The 14,317-nt window shown below is 37.4% G+C and overlaps 1 protein-coding gene across 1 annotated transcript in view; it reads right to left on the minus strand.

Annotated features, from left to right (window-relative positions):
- Positions 1 to 14,317, minus strand: part of LOC110171426 (intermembrane lipid transfer protein VPS13B) — a 289,785-nt gene that overhangs the window by 238,072 nt on the left and 37,396 nt on the right. Inside the window, exon 17 of the mRNA XM_055163864.1 lies at positions 8,041 to 8,225. Within this exon, the coding sequence (XP_055019839.1) occupies positions 8,041 to 8,225 (185 nt within the window). The remainder of the gene's footprint in view (positions 1 to 8,040; positions 8,226 to 14,317) is intronic.

Raw genomic sequence — 14,317 nt, forward strand, 5'->3', positions numbered from 1 at the left:
GTGTGCACTCGGAGGTCTCTGAGTGACTGTGAGTAACTGAGTGAAATGTGTGTGGTGGGGTGGCTGTTTCTCCACTGAAGGCAGGTGCAACCAGAACATAAACACACAGCTAGGGGCCAGAGGCTACGGCACTCAATCAACTGGTGTGAGGGCACACATGGGCAGCTGGATTTGCCATCCCTAGGTTCTGCAGAGGTGAGGATGAAAAATTTTAAGATTTAAAGATGAAAAAACATGATATGGTGTTTTTTTATTGTTGTGCAGTCTTGCCCGTTTTTGTACATTTCACATTATCAATCACAAAACTGAACACAGTGGAGGACATATTTCAGTGTGTATGTCCGTCTCTCTGGACATCTGCAGACATAAAAGCTATGTTTTACACATTCCAACATGTCCTGTGCTCACAGCTTTGGAAAGTGGTATGGGAAAGTCACCAGCTTATAAAGCAGTGCCAGAGAGGTCTACACGCCTGCGCAAGGGGAACAAATAGAAGCATATATGATACATATATTTGAATGAAGAAAAACTGTATTTTAAATACACCAAAGGGAAATGCCTAAGAGTGTTGAATTGTTACTAGATGAAACGGGAAGCCAGAAAGAAGTGTTAAGTACTAATGCAGAACCTTAGGTCAGTCTGAAATGCTACTATCTGTCAGTAAGAAACTAATTAGAAATACAGAAGTCTGCAAGTTATGAGAGATTTTAGGGGGGAAACCAGGATGTGTATTCTACTGTCTAAAGAATGACAAAAAAGATGAGAGCAGCTACAAAGAATGTATCCTTTATGACACAGGATTCAAATTGATCTTACACCATACAAACACTGTTTTTTCCTACTATTTATATTAAAGTCCAGGTACATGCAGTCGAGACAGTAGACAGTTCTAACAACTGGGAACTTGGCACTTGGCCCACGGCAGCTAGGGGCCCGACAGAAACAAGGTAGTCACAGACAGGTTAGGTAGACTGAAAGCAGCCAGCTGAGCCATTAAGTGCTGATGCAGAAACAATAACTGTCTCTCCAAAGTTAGGAGGGGCTCAAGTAAAAGCAGTAAGTAGGAACAGGAGGTGCACTGGCACCATGCCCAGGCCTTACACACCCCCAGTCCTAACACATACAACAGGTAAAGACTGTACTCTAGTTACAGCAAATAGAAAATATATTCCCTAAAATACAGCATGATATTGGGCATATCCAGACATTAATCACTGAACACACCAAGCACAATATACAACTACAACACGTTTAGAAGAGATTTTTCAGGATCTCAATATGTAACTAATTAATGTGAAATTAATGAAAAGACAAAACATTAAAGTTATAATATTTTTACAAAAAAAACCCTCTAAAACGGGATATATTCACATGCTATAAGGAAAAGCAATTCTCATTGAGAGAAATATTTTATTAATATAATCTACCTCTTGTAAGTGTACTTGTAAAGAATGTAAGTCAACCTGTAACAGTGGTGTGAGTGGTAGCACCAGAATGAAGGCGGTCTCATTTTGCTGATTACCATCTCTTCCAGGTGCTGCCTTCCCTTTCTGTCTCACCGCTAAAGCTGTGACACATGTTCTCCACTCATTCAAACTTTTCTCATCTTGCCACCAAATTACCACAATTAAGGGCACTTCATACGGAAGCAATTTTGGAAATGCTAATGGGTCTAGAGCAGAAGGGTTTTTTAGTTGAAAGGATGAAAATGGTCAAAATCTTCAGATGGAGCAGAAACATGAAGAAAAAGGCTAAGACAGATTTGCTATTAGTTACAGATAAACATGTATAGTCACTCAGAGAATTTCCATATTGCCACTTGTAAAGAGACAATTAGCCCGTGGTGAGATAGGGCCAATAAAACATAGAGAGGGATGAGAAGCACTGCCTCTCAATCTCTCTTTATCCCTCGTCACTAATGCTGCCCTGACAAGTTTGGTTAGCGCACAAACAGGGGCAGAACAGCTTTGAAGTGGCAGACTGTGAGGAATGCCCGTGTGGTCGGCCCATGAGAGGGATGCTCCAAACTACAGACCACAGCTAATGACGCCAAACCAAAGCCTCAGTCACTCCAATGTGGCCACAGATTAGGGATTCCTCTTTATTCTTCAAAAGAATGTTAACATAAAAACAAAAAATGTTTTCAATCAATATACAAGTGGCTGGAATTGCAAAACAGTATTACTTGGAAATACAGTAGAGGTTTTATGCCAATATTTTGGTAAAAGTATGTCAAATGAAAGTTACACATAGTTAAACATAATTTGATTGTATATTATATTTTCCTTGTTCCTTTTGCCAGAGTAAACAGCATAGTGGTTAACGTTCAAGGACAAGGTGAGGCCTGGTTGGGTGGGTTGGTTGAGTGAATAGATGGATAGGGCCATAATAATAATCGTAATAATAGTAGTAATAGTAATAGTGGTAGTAGCAGTAACAGCAGCAGCAGCAGTAGGAATAGTATTATTTCAATCTCACATTACTTCTATTCAGCCTCAGGACAAAAGCAGGACCAGCCGGACAAGATGAGCAAGGACAGAAATACAATTCAATACAATAGAAAATTTTACAGTCAGACCAAACTGACATCCACTGCCACACTTCATTTCTAATTCAACAATTGTTTATGGAAACTTGGCTAATAATCTGCATCTCTGTACTTCAGAGAAATGGAGAAATAAACAAGCATGTCGTTCTTGTTTATAAGATATCAAATTAGATTAATATTTACATCTAAGTTTTGTAAAGACAGATGATCTTTGTGAGAAGGCTGCCAATGAGGCAACTGAAGTTTCTGAGGCTTTGTAGATGCAAATATGAAAAGTGTGTACTCAGGTTAGCAGCAACCACCCTAAATGATTTGACCTAAAATGACATGACTAATATTTCCAGAACACTGTTTGACATTGTCTAACACAGGTTATCCTTTGACTAATACAAAACATAAAATCTAAAGCTTTGTCAGTACGTGTGTAATAATAATACATTTTATTTATTAGGCACTTTTCTTGACTCTCAAGGTCGCCTTACAACAACATAAACAAGTTAAATACTATTAAAACATACAGTTAAAAGCATACAATTAAAGTGGAACAGTATTTTAATTAATACAGTTTCAACAGCGGCAGTGACATCAAAGTAAATAGATCTGATTGGATATTCTTTATAAATGCACGGAAAAAAATTTTGGTCGCTCAGCACAGACTAAGGTGAGGTGAATGGTGAATTGTGGTATAAAAATAAGAAGAGTATCCTGGACATCCAAAAGTCACAAGAGTAAGGAGGATCCATTTACAAAAAGGCTGGCTTGCTTGCATGTGCTATGGACACAGTGTGATGGCCGCTCATTGTTAAGTCTCAACAGCGAAATAAGAACTCAAATCAAAGAAAGTATTGCGGTGTCTGGATTGACTTAAAGATTCATTACAATACAGTGCAGTGATGTGGAAGATGTCTGTGACTTATTGAAGTTGCAATGACAAGAACCCTCTCAAGTTTTATCCATCATGTATTCATCATATGTTGACACAATGTGTTTTTAAAGTCACAAATAAGACTATGGATGAAACGTCTATTGTTCTTTCCTGTGTCTTCTGCTCTGTTTTCTTAACGCCTTGAGGTCAATGTGTGAAGCTGATGAGCAGATTTTCCTCCCTAACCCAAAGATCACTTCTACAAAGACATATGAATACTTGGGTGAGGGACAAAGCATCTCAAGGTATATTAAGTTTACTATTTTACTAACATTCATGACTACTACTGCCTAAGAGAATCTACTCTTTTTCATTTTATCAAGAAAAATTATAAGAATTATGGGTTGACACATATGACCACAAATTGGCATGATTCAAATGTAGGTCCGGGGAAGCAATAATAATCTTCACAAGTGTTGTGATCACTCGTATATAATCAAACCGTACCACCACCAGTTCTGTGCACAAGATCCAATTATGCTGCTGTTGAAATGTTGAGATGAGATATTTGTTTCTGACATAACCCTGAGTGAAGCATACCTCTATTTTATGTGAAGGGGTAACTTGTAAAAATAAAACATTGTTTTACTAATGATATTTTTAAGAGTAGCTGTGCAGTGACACCATGTCTCAAATATTCATGAAGTAATTTCTCCTAAATATGAGTCGTATCTCTGTTACTCACTGATGAAAGCAAAGAGAGTAAAAAACTGTAAAAGACAGTCCACCCCCTAAAAAGCACAATAATTAAAAATATTTTAACCATACCTATTTTTAAAACATAGATTTGGATGAGATAAAATGTATTAGTGGTTCAAAACAATCAGAATAGAAAAAACTGGTGTTATCAGTTATATATATAATCTAGACTTTCAAAGTGACCACCACTAAAACCACTAAGAGTCACAAGGCTGTTAAAGATTATGTTGTTACATAAAATGAGAAGAACACGGTTCAACACAAGTGCATGTAGACATGAGGAGTGTGTGGGAGGTCAGAGTGGTCAGTGTCTCTCTAAAACTGTGGTTCGTGGTTTAGAGCCTGTGGTATAGGCCTGGATTACTGGCACCATTCTGCTGCTATTATGGCTACTGCTATATGACTGCTACACAAGTGTAACAAATTTTTTTTAAAGTTATCTTTTTGTTGACAGGGCCCATAATATGATCTAGGTCATAATGTTGTTTCCATATCAAAAATATACTTGAAGTTGTGTTTTGTTTCATTCCCATTTTACATGTCAAACAGAAAACACTCTGTTCCACCTCGTGATGTCATGTGGTAATACAGGAAGTGCTCCATTCTGTTTTTGAATTCCAAACATCTTCATTACAATCATTTCAATCAAATCTCTAAAAAAGGAAAAAGGAAGCTGTTAACTTCAAAACTACCACTTTTTAAAAATGTATTTATTAAATATTTTACCAGATAAGTCAGTTGAGAACACTTTCTGATTTACAATGATGACCTAGCCAAGAGGCAGTATAAAACAAAAGCACAAAGGAATGGGGAATTTTGAACTTTGGAGATGTAGGCAAACCAGAGATGTAATAAACCAGGGGCAAGAGTCAATTTTGCATAGCAGGACCTTTAATAGCAATGAAATAAGCTGATAAACAAATGTCTCTGGAAATCCCTCAATCAACAGCTTTTTGTAAAACACCACATTTAAATCAGGCAGTTGCTTAAGAGGACATGTAATGTAAGTATGTAAAAGTTCAGTGAACAGAAAAGCCTCCCTATAGATGTCTTCTCTTTTTTCACTCTACAACCAAAACCATAAACCATGACATACTAGCTTTTTCAGACCAAACCAATAAAACTCAACACTGGTGTGAGCCTCACTGCAATATACCAAAAGGCACTGCTGAAATAATGTGTCACAGTAGAGACTATACTCACATTAGAGTAACATAAACACTGTATATGCACAGCAAAGCAAAGAACCTTATATTAACATGCCATATACAAACACACACATATATATGTGTATATATGTATGTATGTATATATGTATATGTATATGTGTATGTGTATGTGTGTGTGTATATATATATATATATATATATATATATATATATATATATATACACATATATTATATACACATATACACATACACATACATATATACATATATATATATATACATATAAATATACACATACATACATATATACACACACACACACACACAAGATGAAGAAGCTTAATCAGACATCTCGCTATATTTGGCTATCACATTTATTTTGCATTAGAAGAGTCACATTTTCTTCAGCAAGTCCAAAAGACGCTACATACACACAGCAGTGTAACAATCCACAAAAGAGGGATGAATGAATATAAAGAAAAGTAGAAACTATCAAAAGGTTAGATAGACATAGGCTGGGTACATTCAAATGTGCTGCTAACTGTTCTTGATAATAGGACATGAGAAGAATGTAGTGTGTAATAGTGTATTACTTTTACAAACAGGCTCTCCAACATTATTGTGACATCTAATACTAATAAATGTTGTGCCTTGTATGAAATATAACACAAATATACTAGAAAAAATAAGTGTAGTACCAACATTACTGCATACACTATGCTTTACATCTTTCTTTACAGATATTTTCTACCATTTTTTCGCTGTACATCATCTCTGTCCATGTGTTGAGATTACAGCTGATGAACTGGTGAGTTTTTCTTTTCTCTAGATTGTGGGATAGTCTTTAAACATGAAACAAATCTCTCAAAAAACTCCCCCCATTATGTCCCCTGTCCATCTGTGTTATCAACTACAGCTCCATATGAAACACCTTCAACTACTCAAAAAAAACCCTTGAAGATCAAGAGCAGAGAACAGACAAAAACTGTTTAACCCTGTGAAGTTTTTTTTATGCAAGTTAAATATGAAAACCAATATTACATCTTACAAAACCATTAAAGAAAGGAAATTAATTTTCATTTTGAAATTTGGTGTTGCTTTCTCCTTTTACAATTTCTTTCAAGATAAGTATTGGTAATTTATGTATTTTTTTTACAATGGAAAGCATTTTCTTCATCTAATAGAATCTTAAGGCTCAAATAAATATATACAAATACACCTCTGTGTTGTACTGATTTTTACATCCCTTCTTACTCCCTCACTTATACAACTTTCAGTCTATTCAAGTGAAAATCATCAACATAAAATGCAGTGGTTTTTGTGATGTGTTGTTTCTGTAGTAAAAAGTTGATCTAAGCATAGGTAGTCGTAAGCACAGCAGCCGTCCAGGCCACGTTTATTGTTACAGAGTTTTTGAAATCTAACTCCAGTCCACATAGAATTGGTGGGATGGCTGGCCAGGCTACAACTCGTGACCGATGATCGTGTTGAAAATGCATCATTAAAGAAGAGGAATAACAGTCAGGTTCCCTCCAAATATGGCAAAGACAACATCCAAAACATATAAAGATGTCATTATAAAACAACCTGGAGCAATGGAGAGAGGCACAGGGCCAGAAAAGCAGCTGTCAGGTTTTCATCATCCTACAGTGTGGACAGAACCGCAATGCCCACAGGAACCACAACTATTTGGCATGGTTGCATCACATGTGCAAGCAGACGGACATCGGCGCACACCCTTCAAAGCTCCTCACAACTACGTAAAGCTAATCGTTTCACAAACTTTCTCCTCTTCTATTTTTCCATTGATCATATTGTCACAGTGAAAATAGAGTATGGGTAGTGTAGAGCACACCTTAAAGCCTGTGTCAGCACAATTTCACAGGCAAATGCATTCTTCAGTTATGTCACTGAGCTTATTGCAGAGTTTACTCCAGCTAAAATGTACTTATACAACACATCACACTTTCTCCTTCACTTTTCACCTTCTCCAATCATACCCTCCTTTTGTAACCTGCCAGCGCTCACTCCAGATGTGCATACGCTCCTATTCAAGTTCTGTTCCAAGTTCAAGGCAGACAGAGAGGAATATTTGACTTCACTCCACGGGAGACCAGTTTCATACATTTTGGCAGTGACACAACAGTAAAAAAAGAGAGGCGTGGATAGCCGGCTGTATGGGGAACGTTGACGGCATACCAAACAAGATGATCCTAATGAGTTGGAAAATCCCAAGGTCTCCAGAGGACTGTCCAGATGCTACCATCATGAGAAACGCTACTGTTTTACTGAATTAAACATCCCCTCCCTTTTTAACAAGGGCACAATTTATTTATAAGATGACATGAAGCGTGAAGCAGTTTTGAGTAGGTTTTTCCCTAGTTGGAGATCTAGTGCCTCCATAAATACCAAGGAACAGCTGACCCCTATATGCAAAAATAACACCTGAAATTTTAATTAAACGGTTTCACTACAAAATGGATAAGAGAGTTGTGTAGGCACATTTTGTGCAATGTCCTCTTCATAGTAACATGTTCAAATAAGGCTTTAAACATGTTCTTTAGGCAGATGGTGGGGCCCAACTAAATAATAAATACTGACTGCATACTGTGAAGGTTTAGTTTAAAATAAAGATTTGTACTACATCAATACATTTGCTCCAGGACACAGTATCTGGCAGTAATAAACTTAGTTTACCTGGGGATTTGAACACTTCATTGAGCAGACTTTCGTTGAGCGCCTGTGGGACTCCTGTCACCACACTATGTGTCCAGCTTTGGTAAATAGCCTGCAGCAGTAGCGTCTGGGCTCTGGTGGCCTGCACAGTGAAGTGTGGAAGCTCAAAAATACACTCTGCTGTCGGGACTGAAGAGCGCTTGGTCCTGAAAAAGAGCCACAGAGAAAGCCAGGGTTACATCAAGGACAGTATATGAGAAACCGTTAAGATATATTGAGCGTTATAAATGAAGGAATGGAGCATTGCGCACAGGTGCCAACACACACTGCATCAAACAGACACCAATGGAAACTAATGAATCACAACTTCCACAAATCCATCAATATCACATTGCAATATAAAACAGCTCATTGATAGCAGTGGGGGCCAAATAGGTAGAATAGCATTCCAGCAGCAAGTTGAACAAGTACCAAAGGCACTAGGCTTTCCTAGCATCTTGGCAGTTGGGGGAAGTTTGCCTATTTTCTGCTGAACACTTTTCTTCTCTGTCAAAACTGTGATGATGATTTATGTGAAGAGATGTACAGCCCAGAAACCTGACCCTGAAAAGAGTATGTACGCGTTTAACATTTCATCTGTCTCCAAGAGCGTGCACAAAGACAGTGTGTGTGTGATGGGCTGATGAACTGAGCCTTCAGAGCAATGAGGTAATAGAACATTCAGGCCCACATCTGCAGGCCGCTGTCCATCACAACCCCAGCGGACCAGCATCCCATTTGTCTTTGATACAAATACAGTCTAAGCAAGTGTTTTTATGTTTGTTTTTTTTTTCTCTTTGGGTGCTCCTTCCTCACATTACATGCCACCGTCTCATTGTCCAAACTGTCTCCATCATTTCAAAAAGTGTCCAGTGAATTCATGGCTCTGCTGCTTCATCCCTGACATCATCAACAAGAAAAAAAAAAAAAAAGGGAATCCCCAGCAGATAGACATCATTGGTTTCTTTGAATTTAGAGTAGAAAAAGAACAATGTGAAAAAACTAGCACACTATAACAAAAAGCAGAAGATGTGAGAAAATATATGCACAATTCACCATAGATATTTTAAAAAATATCAAAACAGGAGTGTTAGTAAAATGATTTTACCAAGTTTTATAATTAGTTGAAGATTTACAATATATGATTACAACACTGAATATATCGGTTGTTGCCCACCTCCATAGCCACTTATACCAGTACTGGTATTTGCCCTCAAAAAATCAGTCAGGCCCTAATTTACATCTGTAAAGAGTTATGGTTATGAGTTTTCTGCTTGTTTTGGAGATTGGCACTGGTTTCTACACAGCCACAGTTCTCAGTTTGGTTTATACATAAATAATTTTTTTTTTTATACATTCAGGCTTAATAATTGAACTTTAGTGACAACAGAAGCGTGACTAACTCCAGAGATGCCTGTGTGGTGTGTCAGAATCAAGCATCACAGTTCATTTAATCACACATGGATTTTGGTCTGGTCTCAGAGTCTGAGAGTGTGGGATATGTCACCAGGTCTGTGCCTTCTGCATACGGCTCTGCGATCGTTTAAGTCCCAGCTTCCCCCATGTCCGTCCGCGTCTCTTTATCTTTTTGCTTTCTTCTGCTCCTGGGTGGTGCAGTGGTGTGACATGGGCTGTTAGCTGCACACAGGCCAAGCTTTAGCATGTTTAACTGCTTCTCTGTCCCAGGGGAAACTACTTTAAGGCTGTAAGTGAGGGAGAGTTTGATAGAGAAAGATGTAAGGAGAACTAACAACAAAGGACCTACAGAGAAAGGCATTTTCAGTCTGACAGGGTCAATGGGTTTACCTTGACATTACAGATATAAGTAGACTAAATCCTTACATACAATACATTTGGCACTAATATGACCATGCAAGGTCAGTTTTATCACTGTTATATTTATCACTACTCACACTTCAGGCAATACAACAAGTCATCATTCAAACTAGCTTTTTGCAGCCTTTTTGTCTTGTCCTCATATGTGCAGCTTGGCATAAGAAGCATGCTTGGATACAATGTATAGAGCTTGTGCTCAAAACAATGTGAATGGGACTAAGCAACAATGTCCCCACATGCTGAGCAAATGTGCCTGCAAAGCCACTTCAATGGGAAGACTGGCAAAGGATGAAAGTTTGTTGGCTTATTCCAGTGTTTATAGCGTTTTAGGGGAGCTGTCATGTGCATGTGGTCCTCTAAAACTTTAATTATGCACCTGTTTTTATTATATTATACCCGATTCTTTGCAAACTTTGGACCAAAATGAGAACCAGAGTCTCATTAGGGTGTTATGGGAATGCAGCATGTTTAAAAACAGCCAGACACTCATCGGATTTCATTAAGTAGCTGGAGTGCTGGCTGCTCCTCCATGCAACATGGTAAACAGCTTTCTGGCAAACTGAAAGTTACTGTAAGCTTTAAAGACACTGTATGGTAAGACATGGGCTTCTATTGGTCCACTGCACCACACTCTACTATGCAGGAAATGAACTTGCCTGGAAACCAGTATACACACTTCTTTAATACTTTACAAAGATGTGAATCTGGTCACTGTTTTTATCTCCCCGAGTTTAGATGGGTGTGATTGACAGATGCATTAACCAATCAGGGACATGGCCTATCCTTATCAATTCAAATAAAATGGCAGCTTATGAGTAAAAAAGAAAGGTAAAAAAGGGGGGACTGAAAAATATTGCAGGTTTATGCAGAAACAATGAGCAAAGCGGTAAACTTTGTTAATCTGAGGTGAGGGAAATGTGATTTTATAAATGATCGGTTAACAATGAGCTCCAATGAGCTCCTTTTTGTTTCACACTGTTTTGTGTCACTGAAATAAACAAATCTGAAATCACGATCATGCTTGATTCTGGCTTGTGAAAATTCAGTGTTAGTTTAGTTATGAAGTAAAAGTTATCCTGAAAATAGAGACATTATTGAACAGGCTTTGACAGGGTATGGTGATGACCCAACAAATATGGCACAAATTTCTTTCTGAAATGCTGACGCCTTTGTAGTCAGAGTTAGTGATTGAAAGAGTATTACCAGAAGCAGCTGGTCAAATGGTTTAAACAGCATGCAGAAGTGGGGCTACACACAGTTTCTTATTATCACAACATATGCCCTGTGTGCTGTTTACATGTGGTTTTATTTCCCAAATGCAGCTGTGATGGTTAAAAGACACCTCTTGATGGCTTTATAAAATGAAAAATAGGCATTAGCTCATAAGACAATTTAACATGGTGCTCAAGCCTTCCTCCAAAACAGATCAGCCAAACTATAATAAAAGTTTGAAACTGCATTGTTGTAATGCATGTATATTGTTTTATTCATTATTCTTACATTATTCTTACAATGCAAAGTTTAGAATAAATTCAATTAGAATAAATTAGATTAGTTACATAATTAACAGAAAGGCACTCAGAATGTTTGTAAACTCAAAAAATAGATCAGGCTAAATCACTGTGTGCTCCTTTCTCGTTCTCTTAACTGGCCTATTTACAAAGTCTGCAACAAAGCCAATATAATCCATTACAGTCTGACATATTTGTGAGATAGACACAGAAGATGGCCACCGTCACAGAACTGGAGATAACTCCAATCTAGACTTTCCGCTAATCCTTCACTGTCACACCTCGCCTTAATTAGGAAATATAAACATTCAGTGTAATTGTTAAACTAATCTGTTAGTACTGCTGTTTAGAGAGAATCCTTGGAGGGAACTAGCCTGAAAAGAGAGGGAAGAGAGGACTAACAGCATCCAGCTTTTGACTCCTTGCTGTTTAAACTTGAACAATAGCAGAATTCCCCCATCACTTCAAAAGTTAATGAATTATCAAGGGGAATAACATGTGAATGAAGAGGAGCATTTACTTTCCTTGCCTTTTTCTATATTACACAAAATTGATTCTTGTGAGCTTCAAGACATGTTAGAATGTTATTACCTCCTCAAAAACAAACCTGGACTTGTGTTTTGTTTCATTCACACATGCTTGAGTAAATCTTTACTGTTAAGTCTATCTTCATCTCCAAAGTCCAAAATGCTCTGTTCCACATTGTGATGTCATGAAACTGCATTTTTCCGGTTGGCAGTTACTTTTTATCTTTAAGTGGCAATTCCTGCATTATCTCATGACATCACAAGGTGGAACACTGTTTTCTGTTTTGAAACAACACTACAACATAGATCAGAAAATAAAATAATATGGGCCCTTGCTCAAATTCTGTCATGCTAACAATGTCTTACCCACCAATTAGCATAAAAATCCCAAATAAATTATTAAATAACTACTGGTTCATTGCAAAATGTACAAATCATGTGAGACAGTAATTATAAAGGCAAAACTGCACCCACTTTTAACAGCATATTGTAGTTCATCATAGTTGTCAGCTGCTTGTAGCAATTATAAATGTGATTTGGTTGTTGACTGATGTGTCTTCAACAGTGCAGAGCTTTCCAAGAACATTTTCTGCTCACCCAAAACTGTCCCCATGCTTCCATCTGGACAGAGCTGACCTAAAGAGCACACAGTGAGAAAAGCTCACAAAGACAGACACAGACACAGACACACATACATACACACACACACACACACACACACACACGCATGCACACACTGAGGTCTCATCTCAGGAGAGGGCTTCATTACACAGGGATTACTAAAAGAAATGTTTTAATCAACTTGTGCGGACAGCTGTGGAGTGCAAGGCGAGAAAATGGCCATGACGTGGTTCATCGGCTTTTAAAGAAAAACACTGTAAGAGAGTGTAGCTTCCTGCCTCTGTCCAGTGAATACAGCTGTGGAGGACATGTAATACCTTTATCCAAATACAATAGACAGTATAATTTCAACTACATTTTCAATCACATCATTGTCTTCCTCTTGACACTTATTCTGTCCAGGATAACCACCACAGATCATTTCCTTCCATGACTAGATTGAATGAGACTATTTAAAAATACATCAACCAATAGAACTGAGACTAAACAATAAAAGGAGACACCATGATAAATGCTGCTAGGCCTGTCACGGTAACACATTTTGTGCAACATATTGCTGAAGGAAATACAGATTGTAAATGATAATACTGAAATTACAATATGCACATATGACACAATAACTGAAAAAGCAGGATTATCTTAAAAAATAAACTAAATGTTAATATCAGAAAAACATGAACTCCAATAATGAATAAATAGCTAAATGAAATGCTTTTAGTTAGTTTGTATCCATCCAAGTCAGAGAAGTTATTTATTCAACCCGCCCCAGCTCAAATTTTATCTTTGCAAGTCAAAACAACAAAGCTGTAATTAAGAATGTTATTTTATTTATCTTATATAGCCCAGACAGGCACAAAAGTAGACTGTATAACAAACTCTACAATCTAACTACTAAATTTATGTGGTTACCAAAATGTCTCACTTACAGTAGTAGTGAAATGATTCAGTTACACAGGTATAACTGCTAGGAACAGTTGTTAAGCCACAAGATTAATATGGTCAATTTGTGATGACAAAACATGATCATGTTCATCATTTGCAGATTTGTAAATCCAGCCACCTTCATACCAATTAATTTCTAAGTAGAATAGCTCCGGAGCTGTTCCTGGGAAGCAGTGCTGCAGTGTGTTGGCAGTGACTTGAGGACAGAGGAATGTACACCACTGAAGATGATAATCCACTCAGAGCTGATAATCCATCTACTCCTTCACCATTTCCCACTGTTCCCTCCCTGCAGCATCCAGATGACCAGCGCAGACATTCATATATTATTTCAGGCAGAATTCAGACACACACAGCTGTGTTGAAGTCTTGGTTCAGTCTAGGTTCAAAACAAAACAAAACAAAAAAGACAACCAAAAAAAACCAAAAAAACGTATTGACAATTTTGATATAAATTGACAACAAAATTTTCTCACTATCCTGTAAGTAGCAATACGTAATGTAACATAAAATCCATGTTTGAATTGCTAAAAAGACATTTGTGAGTCTTTATTTAAACAAATGATTATCCTTTGCTACGATGTATGAGCATGATATTAGTAAATGAAGTCACACAGTAGATTCTTTATTTTTGCCCATTGATCTGTATTAAACACATGTCCAAATAAAACTGTCAGAATCCAGATGTGGTAAGAAAACATAAGCATTGTACTGTTCAACATGACGTTTCAACCCCCAGGTTTCAGACTCCACCAGGTTTCAGAGGAAAACTTGGAATAATATTACATCATTTGTCTGTCCACTGTCCAGCTTTATACTACG

Source organism: Boleophthalmus pectinirostris, unplaced genomic scaffold (genome assembly GCF_026225935.1).
Source record: "Boleophthalmus pectinirostris isolate CB_2022bp ecotype Guang Dong unplaced genomic scaffold, ASM2622593v1 HiC_scaffold_6, whole genome shotgun sequence".
NCBI lineage: Eukaryota > Metazoa > Chordata > Actinopteri > Gobiiformes > Gobiidae > Boleophthalmus > Boleophthalmus pectinirostris.